We start from the raw sequence: 19907 nt of genomic DNA, 5'->3' as shown, positions 1-19907 counted from the left end.
GTGAACTTGATGGAGCATTTGAACTTAACCCTGCAGGGCAAAACTTGGGGTTTTAGTGGGCTGAGACCTGGCAGCCAAACCCCAGGCATTTAATCACACGGCTGCAGAGAACACTCCAGCAAGGCACGCGCTGCACAATTATCTTAGGAAAGCCACAGAAGCCTTCTTTGCGATGCTTGCTTCTCTTTTACAATTCAATGTTTCATTTGTTGGAAGAAGTCTTGTTTGCTTCAAAGGACATGTTGGAGGCACAGGCCGGAGATGCTAATTATGCGGATGGGCCGCTTTGTTTGTGCATAAATGAGAATCTATGGAGGAGTTCTAGCCTAATTGCTTGGGGGACCTGAGCCAGTGGGAGGATAGGCAGAGACATTTGTGCTCCTGTTCATTGTTCAGTTTCGAAAGAAGTGGATTTGTTCTGAAAGGAGGCTAAGCAATGGTGCTTTTTTCAGAGAGCAGGGGAAGCCTTTTGTGGTCGTTTTTCCTGGGTTAGGTGGGGCTACTGGCTGAGTCTGGTGGACTAAGCCTGTGATACCAGTACCTGGATACAGAAATTGTACAAGAGGACCAGCCTGGGCCAGTTTAGTGAGACTCAGCAGCTAAGAGCACTGGCTTCTCTTCCAGAGGACCTATGTTCAATTCCCAGCACCCACATGGCAGCTCAAAGCTACAACAGTTCCATGGGATGCATGTGGTCTCTCCAGGCATGCATGTGGTGCACAGACCATACATGGAGGCAAAGCACAGGCCACCACACTGGGCTTTATGGGATGCAGTATGCAGGCACCCTTGAAACTAATTTGGCGTGACATAGTTTGTTTATTGGAGGCACTTGTGGGGGGGGGGGGAGAAAAACGACCCCATGGACCCAGAGTTGATGAACAGTCCCAGATGCCGCAGCCCAGGCCTCCTGGCTCGCTGAGATATTCTAGAATAGCCACCAGTTCTCCCATGAAAACTAGCCATGGTGGCACTTGCCTGTCATCCCAGAGGTGAAGTATCAAACCCAGGTCATCCTTGGCTACATAGTGCACTTGAGGCCAGCCTGGGCTACATGAAGTCCTGTCTCAAAGCAAACAAAACACAACAAAATCAATAGTTCTCCCACAGGTAGATGGGGGTTGTGCCAAACACCTTTAATCCTAGCAGGAGAAACAGTGGCAGTTGGATTTCTGTGAGTTCGAGGCCAGCCTGTTACACAAAGCAAGTTCCAGGATAGCTAAGAAGGTTATTAGACAGAGAAATCCTGTTTTGAAAAATCAAAACCAAACCAAGACAACAACAACAACAACATTTAGAGTTCTCCCACAGTGGACTGGAGGCTTGGATCAGTGATTAAGAGCATTGGCTGTTGTTCTTCTAAAAGGCCCTGGTTTGATTCCCAGCATCCACACAGCAGCTCACAACTGTCTGTAACTGCAGCGCCAGGGAACTGAAGACATATACGTGCAGGCAAAACACCCTACACATAAAACAAAACAAAACAAAACAAGTTCTTGTACAGGAGAGGCACGACTCACTAGGACCTGGGGTGAGGACCTTAGGAGTGTCTTTTCTGAGTACAGACTGGACTACGACAGCCTCGGGGAGTCCTAGGTGGGGCCCTGGGGCCCTGCATCTTCCTTTAAGTTTTTATTAGCATGTTATACATAATAATGGTCATGACATTTTCATAACACACATAATGTTCTTTACTCATATTCATCCCATCACCTCATCACCTTTCTTGTCCCCTCCCACTCCTGCCAACTCCTCCCTCCCAACCAGCACCCACTTTCACCTTCATGACGTGTGTGTGTGTGTGTGTGTGTGTGTGTGTGAGAGAGAGAGAGAGAGAAAGAGAGAGAGAGAGAGAGAGAGAGAGAGAGAGAGAGAGAGAGAGAGAGAGAGAGAACCAGTGAGTTTCGTGGGGGTTGCTTACAGAGCATGAATGAGGGACTGTTCTCAGGGCCGTCTGCCCCTTACTGCTGAGGAATGGCTCCTCCTCTCCTGTTAATTCAGGCAGAGTGTTGAGCTCCCTTCCCCAGCCACCATTAACTGCCTACCAACCCTTAGAGATGGTTGTGGCCTCCTTAGTCTCTCCCTCGGCTGCCATTAACTACCTATCGATCCTCAGGGAGGTGACTTCAGTGACTTCTGCTGCATGAGCCTTGGCTCTGCCTAATTCTAAATGTAAGGAAGAGGAAGAAGGTTGTAGGTGAGCCGGCTCAGAGAGTAAGGGCACTTGTCACCAAACCATCCCTGGGAACCACACTGTGGATATGGAGTTGTCCTCTGGCTTGCATATGCACTCCTTGGCACACGTTTGTCCACACATGCACACACACTGCACACTCACACCACATGCACACTGCACACTCACACTATGAATAAATGAATGTGACTTGTAAAGCCAAACAAAAAGCGGAGGAGAGTGCAGTCAAGGAAGGTCACATGGGCTCTTACGGCAGGGAGTATATACACTCAGCTTGACTCAATGCCGTGGTCTGTGAATGGGCTATTTTTCTTACAAATTAGTGAGGAGTAGAGCTCACTGTGTATTAGCTCCTTTCCTCACATTTCAATAAAAAAATGGTTGAGTGGGAAGAGAAGGAAGTGTGCAGCAGGAGTCCCCATGACTGCTCCTGCCTCAGCTCCTGGGTAGTGCCTCTGTTTGGGATCAGCAGCAGTCATGCAAATGACGGATTTCATATTGCTTGCCTCTCCAGAAAACACTCATGGTGTCTATAGGTTGGGCTGGGCTTGGTGGTCAGAGCGCTTGCCCAGCATGTACAAAGTCTGGGTTCTTTCCTTAGCGCTGCACGAACAGAGTGAACATGAAGCACATGACTGTCACCCTGCAGCTCATGAGGTGGAGGCAGGAGGATCAGGATTTCACCATCATCCTTGGCTACGATAGGGGGTTCAAGGCCAGCATGGGCTACGTGAGTGCCTGTCTCAAAACAAAAACAAACATGCTAACTAGGACCAGACGCCTCCACTTCTCAAATCATGGCGACTGCTCATTGCCATTTGCCTAGACCTGAGCAGCCACTGGGCTGGACTCTCAGCAAGTTCCTAAGTCAGAGGACATCTCTCTTCTGCTTAGACCCCTCCGTGGCCACCATGACTGGAAACCAAACTCCTTCGTTGTCACACTGTCACCTCCCCACCCTTGCCCCCTTCACTTGGGCCCTTGCTCACTCTGCTCCAGTCAGCTGTGGCTTTTTATGTGGGTTCTGGAGATCCAAGCCTGGCTCCCCGTGCTAATACAGCAAGCTCTTTATCCACTGAGCCATCTCCTCTGACCCAGAGGTCTGCTCTCTAAGAAGCTCCCTCCATCTTTTTAGTTCTGAAACAGGATTTCCTTAAGCACTACCGGGAGATCGCTGCATTGATTCAAACTTGGTGTGGATATGAGGTCAGCTTGACCCGCTCCAACACAGAACTCCTGCCCTTCAGCAGCCTCCCAGGTAGCTGGGCCTATAGGAGTGCACCATGCACCAGACTGGAGCAGGGTCTCTCTAAGGAGCTGCAGCAGGCCTCCACCTTAGGATCCCCCTGCCTCAGCCCCAAGTGTCGAGTTTACAGGCATGCAGTACCACATCCAGCTCAAAGTTACCACTTCTTAAAAACGGTGGCTGTTCTTAGGTCCCTTTGCACACTGAGGGTTACAGCGCTGAACTTTCCCTTTCTGGGCTGGGGCTCAGTGGACAGAAGGCTGGCCTATCATGCAGGAGGCCCACCTACTAAACAAGGGTGGTGGTGCATTCCTGTAATCCCAGCACTCCATAGGTGCGGCGAGCGAACCCTGACCAGCAGGGAAAGATCACCACCGACACAGGATTCTTCTCTGATCACACTTTAATGAAGCGCTGCTTGGTTGAGGGAGAGCTGGAAGCAGGGGGCCCCGAGCCGGGCTGGGTGGCGGCTTATATAGAGGAGGACGGGGCGTGTCTACTGATTAGGTGACGTGGCAGAAAAGGATTGGTGGAAACCTGTTGCCAGGCAGATGTGGCGCGAAAAGTTCGCGCCACATACTTGTTTACTTTAGCCCTCGGCGCCATCTTGTAATGGCGAATGTAAGTGCGGCCGCCACAGTTCCCCCCTTTTAATTTTATGAAATTTAAAAGACAGTCAAGGCTGAGGTCAGAGGACCTTACCCTGAAAATGTAGACATGTCCCGTTTTTCTCAGGGATGGGAAAAATAAGCGGGACTACCCATATGCATAAGGTCATGATCTCCTGAGTGGATCTACTCAGTGCACTCTTAGGTGCAAAACCTCCTGTCCAGGACAACACATCCCCAGATTCAGGGGAACCTCATCGATCCCTCTTTCCGAGTGCAATGGCTCAATGGCCTTCGGGTGCAAAAGCAGGGATTAGGGTCAGGAGTCCTGTAAGATGCTGATCCAAGCTTGGGGGGAGTTACCGGCCTCCAAGGCTGCGAGGGCACGAGCAATGGCCACCTTTTCCCGTTTCCTTACCCGAATCAGCCTTAGAATCAGAAACAACGCCAATATCACTCCCGAAGTTAATATTAATCCTAGCACGCCAACCCCTGCCCATTCCTTAATATATGAAAAGGTATCTACCAGCCAATCTGTAAATTCCCCCAGCGAAACCATAGTCGCCTGGGTTTGATTCAAAGCCAAAATCTTCAAACTAAAATTTGCTTGCAATTGTTCCAATTCCCTTGTCCAATTGCCATTTAGATATTGAGAAATCGCTCGGGATTCATTAAGGGTAGCAGTATAGGGGGTAACACACAAATGCTTAGTACGATCTACACAACCAAAGGTAACTATATCAAACATTTTTAACATATTTCTTTCCACCAAATCAACTCTCTTATTTAACAATAAAATACCTGACATTAATTGATGGTTAATCTTTTCTTGTATATACATAGCTTCCGAGGTTTTTTGAACCACGGAATTGATAAAAGTAACTGTCTGAACTTGATTGGCCATAGCTACTCCTGCAGTAACAGCTGCAGCAGCAGACACTGCAATAGCCGTCACAATAGTTGCTGTAATGCCAAAATCCCTTTTCCGGCGAACCAGGGTGGCTAATGGGAAGTTCTTAGGATTGGCTTTTACAGGCAAAAACACAAAGGTAGGGATGCGCATAACAATCGCACCTGAATGGTAGAAATTCCAACATTGTGACAGAGAGCAATTATCCTTCTTGCAATCAACTGCAGTATTATTTGAACTCCCTGTAGTATTAAACAAAAGCCAGACAAAGGGAGGATCCAGGCAAACTCTGGTTTGCCGTAGAGTAGTATTATGTTTTTTCTCTACACTAGTTATATTAATTTCTTTAGAAGTGTGATTCATAATCCCTGTATAATTATTTAACATAATTATTCCAGAGCGAACAAATGTAGCAAATGGAGACAACTCAGTTATAGCTCCTCTGGAATTCATAAGTATCCATGGTGTAAAGGGTGATCCAACCTTTATCATAAGTTTTCTTTTAACCTTAAAATGGTTAAGATTCCTAAGAACCCATCCAGAATTATTGTAAAACTTATCATATCGTCCTCTGCAATCCACAAATTCAGGGGGATAGCTCAAATCATTACCAGAGCATCTAGGGACAGACCAAGAAAAAATATTATTACTAGTATGATTACTATTGCCAACCTGTGAATCACTATTATTAACCTTGCTAACCTGTACCCAATTGGGCGTTGTAAGGTTGCAACTGATCCCATAAGTGGTAACATTAACAGTATCATTGGAACCGAAATAGGAGCCAGATCCAGATTTAGCTCCAGATCTGACCTGAGGCAGGGCTACGCTAATGGCCTTTCTCAAAAAATTAGGGGTATCTTCTAAAAATGGATCTCTAGCTACAGTAAGATTCATAGCATCTAGCAAGATGCAGTCTGAGATAGAAGTGCTCTGATTTGTGGTAAAACATAAAGTTCCTGCTAGGGGCACTACAGTTTGATTAAATTTCTGTTCCTGAGCATCCACCTTTTTGCAAACTAAGTTCAATTGGCAACTATCAACAAAAAATTGTGGCAATATTGTGGACTCATTGTGAACAGGAATTGGAATGGGCCATGTACGGGCCACAGCCCAGAAATAAGATTCTTCAGATTCAACTGGAACCGGCAGGTTCACCAACAGGATCAGGAGCAGCAACATCTCCTTGCTCTTCGTCAGGCTGTTCCAGTGTTGTCACGATCCTTGTCAGTCTGGTAGGGATCCACACCGGATCTGGCCGATTCTGAGGAAAGACACAAACAGCTCCCCTGGACCTCTGTATCACAGGGTCCGGTCCATACCATTTGTTATCAATTACATCCTTCCATTTTACTAATTCTGTATTTCTGTGTCTGTGGTCCATATGTCTTTCCGCGGCTGAACAGCCATTGGAATCCAAGGTCAAAAAATTAAATGTAAAGAGAGCGAGAGATATTCTATCTCGCGGGGATGCGCCCTCGGCTATTCCCCCTTTTTGTTTTTGAAGCAATTCCTTAATGGTGCGGTTAGCCCTTTCCACGATGCCTTGTCCTTGTGGATTATAGGGCAAACCAGTAGTATGATTAATTTCGAAAATAGAGCAGAACTGTTGAAAACTTTTAGAGGCATATGCCGGGCCATTATCAGTTTTTAAAGAATAAGGCTTGCCCCAAGCAGCCCAGGCTTCTAGGCAATGGGTCCTTACGTTAAGGACCTTTTCACCACATAACGGGGTGGCATGTATAACACCTGAACAAGTGTCCACGGAAACATGCAAATATTTTTGTTTACCAAATTCTGAAACATGAGTAACATCCATCTGCCAAAGGGTAAGTGGCTTTAACCCACGTGGATTAACCCCAATATGAGGCGGATGATGAAAGATCACACAGGAGGAACATTGTTTAACTATCTCACGCGCTTGGTCGCGAGTAATATTAAACTTAAGGCGAAGGGTATTTGCAGGCACATGAAACTTTCTATGAAATTGTTCAGCCGATTGCATAGGATCCAGGGCAACTAAAGCCATTTCCCTGGTAGCCCTATCAACCATATCATTAGCTTCAGTCATAGGTCCAGGAAGACCGGAATGAGCTCTAATATGACCGATAAAAAATGGTTTAGCACGTTGAATTATACAATTCTGAATTTGTAATAACAAAGATGCAACCATGCTACTAGGTTTAACATATGCAGCCACTTCCAGATGTTTTACAGCATTAACTACATAGCATGAATCAGAATACAAATTAAAAGGCTGATGGGGAAAGGCCTTAAAGACCTCCAATACTACTTGACACTCCACGACTTGGGGTGCTCCAGAGCGAAATTTCAGAGTAACAGGCGGGGAGCCATATACCATATAGGCTCCAATTCCAGTTTTGGACCCATCAGTAAAAATAGTCAAGCCATTATTCAAAGGAGAAGCACTGGTAATCTTTGGAAAATATACAACATTCTGTGCCACAAAGGACAGCAATTTATCAGACGGATAATGATTATCAATAACGCCTGAATATGAGGAAATCAATACGGCCCAATCATCAGTAGTCCCTGTCAAAACTTCAATTTGATCTTTGGTATAGGGCAATATTAACTTCTCTGGCATTTTTCCAAAGGTGGTCAAGCTGAACTTCACTCCCAATAATGCCTGTTGTGCCACTAAATCAGGATAATAGCTTAACGTGCGTGAACCAAGTGTATGACCATGTATCCACCAAATCGGGCCTGTCTGCCACAATACTCCAGTAGGATGACCAACAGTGCGCAGAATGCAAAGCAATAATGGTTGTTCTGGATCAAACCGAAGAACCTGCGCTTGTTCTATGGCCTTTTCCACTATCTTTAATGCTTCTTTTCCCTTGGGTGTAAGCTCTCTAGGTGACGTTACATCAGGATTTCCTTCTAATATTGAGAACAACGGCTGCAAAGCTTCACGGGTAATGGGGAGATATCCTCTCAGCCAATTTATATCTCCGAGCAATTTTTGAAAATCATTTAAAGTGCGTAAATGTGATGTGCGAATGCAAATTTTTTGTGGAAAAATCTGTTTTGGGGTAACATGGGCTCCTAAAAACTCTATAATACTTGTCTTTTGAATCTTATCGGCGGCAATAATCAGCCCCTTTTGTTTTAAGGATGCCTCCAGGGCAACTAATGCCCGTTCTAGCATATGCTCTTGTTTTGCTGCCAATAGGATATCATCCATGTAATGGATCAGCCTAACTTTTGGAAAACTACGTCTCACTGGTTGTAACGCCTGATCCACGTATAGCTGGCACATGGTGGGACTGTTGGCCATACCCTGTGGTAAGACCTTCCATTGATAGCGTTCATCAGGCTGTTCGTGATTTATAGAGGGAACAGTAAATGCAAAACGATGTTTATCTAAAACATGCAAGGGTATAGAAAAGAAGCAATCCTTAACATCTATGGCAAAAACAGGCCAATCTCTTGGTAAAGCACTTAAAAGAGGCAACCCTCTTTGGACAGATCCCATGAGTTGCATTTGTGCATTAACTGCTCTAAGGTCATGCAGCAGCCTCCATTTTCCTGACTTCTTTTTTATGATGAAAATAGGAGAATTCCAAGGAGACACAGAAGGTTCAATATGACCAAGCTGAAGTTGTTCTTTAACTAATATGTGTGCGGCCTGGAGCTTTTCCATAGACAGGGGCCACTGAGGCACCCAAACGGGTGTATCTGTGCCCCAGGGGATGCGTAACGCATCATCAGTGGCCCCTAGGAAAAACCCAAGCCCTTCCGATCAGATTTGGGAGTGGGCAACACGGGATCACTTCGTCCTTGAAGGCGAGCCCCCAGCCCTTTTCCTGGTACAAAGCCTTGTGCCTTCATGACATCTTTACTCACTTGAGAATAATCATTGGTAATTATCAATTTTAATTGTTGTTGTACATCCCTTCCCCATAAATTTAAAGGAAGGTCTATGACAAAAGGCTGAAAAATGCCTTGACTGTGTTCCATCCTCCAATGCAATTGCTTAGCACTCATATCTGGAGTATTTTGATATCCTAGACCCTGTAAGGTTTGTGCAGCCGTCTGTAACGGCCACCTCTTCGGCCAATCCTGTTTACGCATCACACTTCTGTCCGCTCCGGTATCCAATAGGCCCGTAAAGAGCTTTCCTTCTATTTCTAGGGTACACATGGGGCGATCATCAAGTCCTATAGACAAGCATGCTAGTTCAACCCCAGAGGAGCCGAACCCTCGCTTGCCCCTCTCTTTCTCATAAGAGGGAAATTTTTCATGGTCTGATCGAAGAATTAACAATTGTGCAATACGATCTCCGGGTGCAATCGAAATGATGCCAAACGGAGAATGACACATTACCTTAATAATGCCTTTGTAGTCAGGGTCGATCACTCCAGGTAGCACTAATAACCCTCTAAGAGTACTGGAGGATCTTCCTAAAACTAGTCCTACTGTTCCTTCCTCTAGAGGTCCTGACATATCTGTGTCTATAGCTTGAACACCCATACTCTGAGTCAGTACCAATCCGGTGGTGGCACGGAGGTCCAACCCTGCGGAGCCTGTGGTGGCCCTTCTGATGACTGGGGTGGTCTCATGTTTGGCTCCTGAATTGCCCCATAAATTCTCGGGCCCTGGGGTAGTGGGCCCTTCTGCCCGTTTTTTGACATGGCTGATGTTGCATTAGGTATGGGCTGTCCATTGATATCCTTTACGGATCGACACTCATTTGCCCAGTGTTTTCCCTTTTTGCACCGCGGGCATGTGCCCGGCTGTCTCTGACCTTGGCTCTTTTTATGTGTGCCTTGGGGGCAATTTTTTCGTACATGCCCCGGCTTCCCGCAATTAAAGCAGGTACCTGATCTTCCCTGCCCCCTGGAGACTGCTAGCATAGCAGCCGCTAGGCCAGCATTAGTTAGAGGGCCGCCTATCTCTCGGCAGGCCTTAAGCCAAGCATCCAGTCCTTTATTTTTCCACGGCATGATGGCTCTCTTACATTCTTTAGTAGCCTGTTCAAACACTAACTGCTGAACCAGAGGCATAGCTTCTTCCGCCTCACCGAAAACTTTTCCTGCAGCTTCCATCATGCGAGCCACAAACTCCGAAAAAGGTTCAGTAGGGCCTTGAATAATTTTAGTAAGGTTGCCCGTCACTTCACCTCTTTTTGGTATCATTTTCCATGCTCTTGTGTAAATTTCATTAATTTGTTGATATACCTCCACTGGATAGGCTGTTTGATTAGCCGTCCATTGCCCTTGCCCTAATAACATGTCTGCATTCCAGGGAGCTCGATTTGGCGTTTGCGCATTTACTCGAGCCTGAGTGTGAGCAGCTTCTACTACTATAGATCTATAATCTAGATATTGACCTGTAGAAAGGCATGCTCTAGCAATTTCCCACCAATCTGTTGGTGTCATAGCTCTGGTGGTCAACCGAGTCAGTAATGTGCGGGTATACTGCGCATTAGCTCCATAAGTCTTTGCCGCTTCCACTAAATCTTTTAACTCTTTATAAGGGACTGGCTCATGATATCTTTGTTGATTTTGATCCTCAAAAACAGGAAATACCACCACTGAAGGTGGATAATGCACAGCTAACTGCGCAAGAGTGCCCCTGTCGATGAAATGGCAGCTACTCCTGGGCTGCACGTAAGGAGGGGGAAACTCTCTAGTAGGCACTTTTAGAGCTGGCCCATATCTCTCCTCCTCATAACGTGCATCTTCCTCCTCTAAGCTCTCCTCCTCTGCCTCTACCAGCTCTTCTTCAGCCAGCCGCAAGGCTGCGAATTCATCCAGCACCGGATATAGGGGAGGTGCTGAAGGTTTATTTATCTTAGGATCCTCTTTTTCTTTTATATCTTTCTTTTCTCCTTTTTTGTTCCTTATTACCGTGCACTTTTCTTCAGTATCCTCCTCTGTCTTTGAACCTGCTTCTGAAAGGCTGTCCTGGTGTCTTGCCAACATTTTCCTTCCTTCTCTTAACTCCTCTACATTTTTTCCGTCTTTCAAACAGGAGTGTACTAATCTCCAAAAAGGATAAGTCCCCTTCTTTAATTGCCCCTGTTCCTTTGCTGCCTCCAAATCTTTGCCTAGCTTTCTCCAGCAATGCAGATTTAGATCCCCAGACACCGCAAACCACGGCGCCATGCGATCAATATCCCCGACAATCACCTTTATGGTGGATTTCGAGATTTTCAATCCTCTCTCCTGTAGTAACCGCTGTATGGGATCTACAAAATCGCATACACTGGAGACAGACTGATCGTTGCCCATCTTTGCTCACTTTTCTACAAGAGGCTTACAAAAGGGCAGAAAAATCGCCTTATCTGCTACGGATTTACTTTCACTTTAGATGTTACAGCAGAGACACTCCTCTCCTGGTCTATGACAACGGATAAAAATGCAAAAGGCATAAACCACTACAGCAAAAACAACCACTGCTAGTGCAAACCACAAAGGACTAATTCCTCCAAGAAGCATACCTAAGGATACTTACCGGCGCCGACCGCTTCGTGTGTAGAGTTCTGAATCCTTTTCGGCCCCCTGTGTGTGTCCGCCGAAGTTCCCGGGTTTCGGCACCAGCTGCGGCGAGCGAACCCTGACCAGCAGGGAAAGATCACCACCGACACAGGATTCTTCTCTGATCACACTTTAATGAAGCGCTGCTTGGTTGAGGGAGAGCTGGAAGCAGGGGGCCCCGAGCCGGGCTGGGTGGCGGCTTATATAGAGGAGGACGGGGCGTGTCTACTGATTAGGTGACGTGGCAGAAAAGGATTGGTGGAAACCTGTTGCCAGGCAGATGTGGCGCGAAAAGTTCGCGCCACATACTTGTTTACTTTAGCCCTCGGCGCCATCTTGTAATGGCGAATGTAAGTGCGGCCGCCACACATAGGGTGAGGCAAGTGGGTCACAAGTTCAAGGTTACCTTCAGCCACACAGTTAGTTCAAGGCCATCCTGGGCTTCCTGAGACACAACACCCATATGGCAGTCCAAAGACAATCTGGGTTTCAGTCCCTGCTGCCCACCTTGTTTGAGACAGTGTCTTGTTCATCCCTGTATATGCCAAGGTATAAGGTCCAAAGCTTCTCCTGTCTGCATCTCCCACCTTGATGTAGTAGTGCAGTGTTAAGATTACAGACACGCTCTACCGTGTCTAGTGTTGCAGGGATCCAAACCCAGGCCCTCACAGCTGTATTTACCTCTTGAGCCATCTCCCCTACCTCTCTGTTTGTATGTGTGCATGTGTGTGTGCACATTGCACATATACATGTGTGTGGAGATCAGAGGAAGACCTCAGCTGGTGATGCTCCTTAGGTACTTCCCACCTTCTGTTTGAGGCAGGGCCTCTCATTGGCCTACAGAGTTGTCCAGCTGGCCAGTATGGTCAGCAAGCTTCCAGAGACCAGCCAGTCTCTGTTCCTGGCTCTTTTCATGGACTCTTGACATCTGAACTCAGGTCCTCAGCATGCAAAGCCATCTCCCTGGCAAGATGGAGGGGCCCTCTTTGGGTTCCTCCTCTCTGACTACATCCTTTCGTCTGCAGACTCTCTTCCAGAGTCCAGAAGAGGGCTGGCAGCTCTACACCTCCGCCCAGGCACCTGACGGCAAATGCATCTGCACGGCTGTGATCCCTGCACAGAGCACCTGTGCCCGAGACGGTCGGAGCAGAGAGCTTCGGCAGCTCATGGAGAAGGTAGGGACCTGACAGGAGCCGAGGGGAGTGTGGGGAGGCTGAGATGGTCTCTTGCATCTCCATCTAGGCTGAACCACAGCAGATCCAGCCAGGTGGATTGTTCTAAAGTGGCCAATGACTGGGATCCCATCTATGTAGATTTTGTATTTGTTCATTTTTCTTTGATTTTTATTATTCTTTATTCATTTATTTTTGAGACAGGGTTTCTTTATGTAGCCCTGGTTATCCTGGAACTTACTCTGTAGAAAAGACCGGCCTCCAGCTCAGAGATCCAATTGCTTCTGCTCCCCAAATTCTAGCTCTTAGGGAGCAGGGAGTTTCATGGGCAGCATTAAGTTCCTTGTGCTCTCAGGCCTGGCAGCCTTGGGTCACCATGCTAAGAAGGTACTTGGTGTCCTTTTCCAGTGAGGGTCTAACTGGTACTGCCAAGGCTCAGCAAAGATTCTGCAGTTGGGAGTGGCGGTGCACACTTATAATATCGGGGCTTTGTAGGCCAAGGCATGACGACTGCCACAAATTTGAGTCCAGATTGGGCTACGTAGGAAGATCCTGCTGGAGGGGAGGCTGGGAAGGGTGGCAGGTTGCCACCAAGCCTGATGACCTGAGGTCCCACATGGTTAGAAGAGAGAATGAACTCCCACAAGGTGTACTCTGACACACACCAAACAAACAAACAAATGTAATTTTCAAATACTTTAAAGGGGAGGCGGAGGTGAGGGATATGGCTCAGTGGGTCAAATGGGTAACATGGACCTGAGTTCACATACCCATTACCTACAGAAAAGCTAGGTCTGGCAGTGTATGTCTGTAACCCTGCTGCTAGGAAGGCAGAGAGACAGGCACAGCTGGGAACCTGAACCACTCTGGGTGAAGTATGAGCTTGGGGACCCTGTCTCAAAAAATAGGTGGAGGGTGATTGTGGCCTCCAGACACACTTATACAGATATGTATGCACACAAAACACATACACACAGACATGAATGCACACACACATAAACACACTTAGATATACAGATATATACACACATGCACGCACACACGAGACTCCTTTTCACCCTGGCTGCCTCCACTTCATCTGTCCCCAGGATGTTTTGGACTCTCTGTTTGCTGACTAAAGTGCCTTTCACTGTCCATTTGTCAGCTGTGAGGTCTGCAACCCTCACTGTACAGAGGAGGAAGCTGAGGCTTGGCAGAGAGGAGCCACCTGCGCACCTGCAGCCCCTGCCACTGGCTCCCAGAATCCCACTCTGCCCCACAGCTGTGGACTCTCATGTCATGCCTTTGATTGTTCACAGTAGCTGAAAGAAAATTGTTTTTGGCATGACTGGTGTGTGCCTCAGGGTCTTGTATAGCTTAGGGCAGTGGTTATCAACGTGTGGGCCTCGATGCTTTTGGGGGGTGTTACATGACCCTTTCACAGGGGTCTCCTGAGGCCATCAGAAAACAGAGATATTTACATTATAAATCATAACAGTAGCAAAATTACAGTTATGAAGTAGCAATGAAAATAATTTTATGGTTGGGGGAGTCACTACAACATGAGAAACTGTACTAAAGGGTTGCAGCATTAGGAAGGTTGAGACCCACTGGCCTAGGCTGCTCTTGAACTCACTACGTATACAATGATGACCTTGGACTTCTCATCCTCCTGGCTCCATTTCCAAGTGGTTTGTATTACAGGAATGTACCACCACACCCAATTTATGCTGCATCCCAGGGCTCTGTGTACACAGGCAAGGCCCGAGTCACAGCCCCAGTACTCTCTCACCTCTACCGTTTGTTCGTTTATTTTTTATTAGAAGCAAGGTTTCATTCTGACCCAGACTGACTTGAGATTCATTCCGTAGCCTTGGCTGACCTGGAACTCAAGGCAATCCTCTTGCTTTAGCTTCCTGAGTGTTGGGATTGCAAATGTGACCCACCACTCCTGGCTCCTTTTGAGGCTACCCTTGAAATTCTGATTCTTTGGCCTCTACCTCCAAGTGCTGGGATAATAGATGTGTGCCACTACATTTGGTTCTGATCTTCATTTTGGAAAACACCCTCTGCTTTGCTGTGTGGTGAACTTACTGCAGGTCAGGAGGGCAGAAGCCGAGAGACAGAAGGAGGTGACAGATATGAAGGGATGGGAGGGGATGGAACCTGCTATAGGAAGGTTCCCGGTGAGACCAGGGGAGAGAAGGGCTGCCAGGCATCTTTGCTGGTCCTGCTTGCCTCTGCTTCTGTGAATGGCTGGGAGGAGGACTTTGACTCCAGAATGGTTCTCATTCTAGGTCCAGAATGTGTCCCAGTCCATGGAGGTCCTTGAGTTAAGGACTTATCGGGATCTCCAGTATGTTCGCAGCATGGAGACGCTCATGCGGAGCCTGGATGCAAGGCTCAGAGCAGCTGATGGGTCAGTGTCGGCCAAAAGCTTCCAGGTGGGTTCTTCTGAGTTCAGCTCTGAGTTCCAAGTATGGGGTCATGTCTGGGAAGACATGAGGAGCTGACTAGGCTCTGGGGTCCTGAGGACATCCTTTGGCAAGGGCTGAGCTTTGCATCTGAGATGACAGGGTGAAGGGATGGGCCAAGGGCCAGGGTTTGGGATCAGAGGTCATTTTCTCCCGGTAAGCAGGAACTGAAGGACAGGATGACGGAGCTGCTGCCCCTGAGCTCGGTGCTGGAGCAGTACAAGGCAGACACACGGACCATTGTGCGCCTGCGGGAGGAAGTGAGGAACCTTTCTGGCAACCTGGCTGCCATCCAGGAGGAAATGGGAGCCTATGGGTACGAGGACCTGCAGCAGCGCGTCATGGCCCTGGAGGCACGACTCCACGCTTGCGCGCAGAAGCTGGGTATGCCTTGACCCCGAAGCTTGGCCCCTGATCCCCGCACCCAACCTTAATGCTATCTGTGTGCTCCAAAGCTAGGTGTGTTTGGTATCCCCAACCCAAGGTCACACCGGGCCCCAAAGCTAGAAGTGGTTTTGGCTCTTGATCTCCAGCCCTTTATGCCCGTGTTGACATCCTAGGATCATACCCTGGATATCTCCTCCCTGACCCTTGGCCCCAGCACTTCCCAATGCAAAAGTGTCCTGCCTCCCGTGAGCATCCTCTCCTCACTCCCACTGTTCCCATCTCCCAGGCTGTGGGAAGCTGACAGGGGTCAGTAACCCCATTACCATTCGGGCCATGGGGTCCCGATTCGGCTCCTGGATGACTGACACGATGGCCCCCAGTGCAGACAGCCGGGTGAGTGATCCTGTCCCCAGGGGCCAGAGCCAGTGGCTGCTTACAGGTGCCCAGAGAACCCACATTTGTGACTCTTATTTAGGCTTTATTTTTATTCATTTTATTTGTGGGTGTACATGGGGCAGGAGTGGTAGGGTGCATGACTGCAGTGCTCCTGAAAGCCAGAAAAGGGCACTGGGCTTCCCTAGAGCTGGAGTTACTGGTGTCTGCGGGCCAGCTGATATGAGTGCTGGGGATTTAACTCAGGTCCTCTGCAAGGTCAGTAAGTAATCTTAACTGTTGGCTTTTTTTTCTTTTCCTTTTTCTTTCGAGACAAAGTCTCCCTCTGTAGAGCAGGCTGACCTCAAACACTGGGGTCTGCCCATGTCTGCTTTTTGAGAGCTGAGCTCCAGGGGACACATTCTGAGAACTGCACGCGCACACAGTCTTGTCGTGGTGCAGGCACTAGAGTACTCACACAGCTGAAGATGGCATGGGGGCCACGGAGGGAGACGGCATAGTGGGCAAGAATGCTTGCTGCGCAAACATGGGGCCTGAGTTCAAACCCTCAGTACCCTCGTAAAAAGTCACGAGTGGCAGGTGTACCAGTTCTGTGGGGAGCAGAGATAGGAGGCTCGCTGGGGCTTACTGGCCACCAGCTCCAGCTTCAGTTAGAGTCCCTATCTCAGAGAAGGTGGAGAGTGGTACAGAGGGACACCCAATGTCCTCCCTGGGTCCCAGTCTGTGTCATTTCTGTACTTGATAAAGCACTCTGACAAAAAGCAAATTAGGGAAGAAAGGGGCTTAGTTTAGCTTACAGTTCCAGGTTAAAGTCCACCTTTGTAGAGAAGTCAAAGCAGGAACTAAAAACAGAGCTAGTCGTCACCCCACAATCATGGTCAGGATCAGAGGGAAATGCATGCATGCATCTTGCTTGGTTGTGCTCAGCTCACCCTCTCCATTCTCATACAGTTCAGGGCTCCTTGTCTAATAAGCAATGTTGCCCACAATGGGCTGAGTCTTCCCACTTTAATGAACAATAAAGACAGTCCCCTACAGTCATGCGCACAGGCCAACTCAGTGCAGACAATCTCTCACTGAGACTCACTTCCTAGGTTGTTTCAAGCTGACATTAAGGCTAAGCATCATGAACTGGAGAGATGGCTCAGTGGTTAAGAGCACGGGCTGCTCCTGTGGAGGTCCTGAGTTCAATTCCCAGCAACCACATGGTGGCTCCCAACCATCTGTAGTGGAATCTGATGCCCCCTTCTAGCATGCAGGTGCACATGTAGATAGAGCACACATACATAAAATACATAAAAATAAGTCTTTTTAAAAAATTAATTTATTATGTATACAGTGTTCTGTCTACATGCCAGAAGAGGGCACCAGACCCCATTACAGATGGTTGTGAGCCACCATATGGTTGCTGGGAATTGAACTCAGGACCTCTGGAAAAGCAGCCAGTGCTCTTAACCTCTGAGCCATCTCTCCAAGCCCCCCATACAAATAAATCTTTTTTTTTTTTTTTTTTTTTTTTTTGGTTTTTCGAGACAGGGTTTCTCTGCAGCTTTTTTAGAGCCTGTCCTGGATTTTTCCTTTTTTTTTTTTTCTTTTTGGTTCATGCAAATAAATCTTAAGGAGCTAACCATCACAAGGGTGGTCAAGTGTCACGGAGCACAGGCAGTAACTCAACACCTCTCCACTGTGATCACTGACCTCGACTGATGACGATGGTCCCAACAGTTGGTTAGCTTGGAATCAGATTTGCACTTATCTAGTCCTGTGCATTCTCAGGCAGGGACACCTGGGCAAGAACCTCCACATCATTCCTCTAATTATCTTATCCTCAATGTGGTCCCTCAATAGCGAACCTGAGCTGGATAATGAGGGCATCCGTGAGTGCTTTTTAGTGTGGTGCTGATAATGGTGCTGCTGATTCGATGACATGCCAGGCGACCTTGTGCTTACAGGAGTTAGCCACTGACAATGGATTTGGGCCAGGCATGATGGCACAGCCCTTTAATGTCAGCACTTGGGAAGCAGAGGATCTCTGTGAGGTCAAGGCCAGCCTGATCTACATAGTGAGTTTCAGACCAGCTTGGGCTACATAGTAAGACCCTATCTCAAAATACAAAATAAAACAAGAACAAACAACTCCCAACCATACAAAATCGTGACCTAAAAGTGATCCCTTATTATCCAATAATGTTACTTGGTGAGTAATCTCAGCCCAGTCTCCAGTGACCTCTGTGAGTCTCCTGGGTGCACAGTGCTCCCTGATCCTACAATCACCACCACTCATGAGAATCTTTTTGTTGTGTGTGCTCGTTCATGCATGTGAAGGCCAAGGTCAACAAGAAATGTTTTTCTCTGTTGCCTCCACTTTGTCTCTTTTTCCTTTTAGTGTCTCTCTGTGTGTGTTGTACACATTTGTGTGCAGGTGTGTGAACTCACCAGAGGAGGCCATCAGGTGCCCTGTTCTTCTATGTTCTCGGTCTTAGTCCCTAGCCACAGACTCTCACTAAATCTGGAGCTAGGCAACCAACAAGCCCCAGATAGCCTCATCTCTGCCCTCAAAAGCACTGGGTTTACAGGAACATGTAGGCATGCCAAGGTTTTCAGATGGGTTCTGGATTCCAACTTAATCTTCATGTTTGCAAAGCAGGTTGATTTCCCCACTGACTCATCTTCCTGGCCCCTCCACTCTCCCCCTCCCCCCACACAGTCAGGATTTCTTTAAAAAACTTGCAGCCCACTAATATGGCTGTGCCCGCTGGTCAATGAGCTCTAAAGATCTGTCCCTGACTCCCCCAGCACTGAGGTTACAGCTATGTGCACCACTATGTCCAGCTCTTTTGGGGATCCGAACTCAAGTTCTCATGCTTGAGTGGCAAGCACTTTACCCCCTGAACTGCCTTCCCGGGCCCACTAATGCTCACAATCACCAAACTATAACGAGTCACAAAGGTCCTAGGAAGGACTGTGACTGAGTAGTGACACACAGGTGATGGCTGTTTGCTGATAATCAAGGTTGATCTTGCCTGGTTGGCCAGTCCCTGAGGGACACAGGTTAGAGTCTCTCCAGTGACTGGCTACTGCTCTCGTAGGTCTGGTACATGGATGGCTATTACAAAGGCCGCCGGGTGCTGGAGTTCCGTACTCTGGGAGACTTCATCAAAGGCCAGAACTTCATCCAGCACCTGCTGCCGCAGCCGTGGGCAGGTACAGGCCATGTGGTGTACAACGGCTCTCTGTTCTACAACAAGTACCAGAGCAATGTGGTGGTCAAGTACCACTTCCGGTCGCGCTCCGTGTTGGTGCAGAGGAGTCTCCCTGGGGCTGGCTACAACAACACCTTCCCCTATTCCTGGGGTGGCTTCTCGGACATGGACTTCATGGTAGACGAGAGCGGGCTGTGGGCTGTGTACACTACCAACCAGAATGCGGGCAACATCGTTGTCAGTCGGCTGGACCCTCACACCCTGGAGGTCGTGAGGTCCTGGGACACCGGGTACCCCAAGCGCAGTGCCGGGGAGGCCTTCATGATCTGCGGCGTCCTCTATGTGACCAACTCTCACCTGGCCGGAGCCAAGGTCTACTTTGCCTACTTCACCAACACGTCCAGCTACGAGTACACGGATGTGCCCTTCCACAACCAGTACTCGCACATCTCCATGCTGGATTACAACCCCAGGGAGCGGGCCCTATATACCTGGAACAACGGGCACCAGGTGCTGTACAATGTCACCCTCTTCCACGTCATCAGCACTGCCGGGGACCCCTAGGTGCCCCTGCAAAGGCTGTGGGGATCCTTCCCACATTGCCTGTGACCCCCTCAACCTTCTCTTGGCCATGCCCTTCCCTTCCTAGATTCCTTCTTTCTCTACCTTCCCAGCCCAGCTTTCTGTTCTCTGTATCTCTGTCTGTGCTTTTTCTCCATTTTATTGATCTTTTGATACTTCACTTCTGGGTCTTTCTGCCTTTTTATGGATGCTTCTCTTCCTTATGACCAAACCCCTCTCGGTCCACTATCCCTCCTCCCCTCCCCTCCCTGTT

At 48.2% G+C, this 19907-nt stretch overlaps 1 protein-coding gene across 2 annotated transcripts in view; it reads left to right on the top strand.

Annotated features, from left to right (window-relative positions):
* Positions 1-19907, top strand: part of Olfm2 (olfactomedin 2) — an 86104-nt gene extending 66197 nt beyond the window's left edge. For both annotated transcript variants that reach the window (XM_038323306.2, XM_038323305.1), the window contains 5 exons: positions 12490-12639; positions 14913-15059; positions 15254-15473; positions 15763-15869; positions 18959-19907. In XM_038323306.2, the coding sequence (XP_038179234.1) occupies positions 12631-12639; positions 14913-15059; positions 15254-15473; positions 15763-15869; positions 18959-19636 (1161 nt within the window). In that variant the 5' untranslated portion in view covers positions 12490-12630 and the 3' untranslated portion in view covers positions 19637-19907. The remainder of the gene's footprint in view (positions 1-12489; positions 12640-14912; positions 15060-15253; positions 15474-15762; positions 15870-18958) is intronic.

This window comes from Arvicola amphibius, chromosome 3, assembly GCF_903992535.2.
Source record: "Arvicola amphibius chromosome 3, mArvAmp1.2, whole genome shotgun sequence".
Taxonomy (NCBI): Eukaryota; Metazoa; Chordata; class Mammalia; order Rodentia; family Cricetidae; genus Arvicola; species Arvicola amphibius.
The sequence above is the reverse complement of the archived record's forward strand: the minus strand, read 5'-3'. Positions and strand labels throughout refer to the sequence as shown.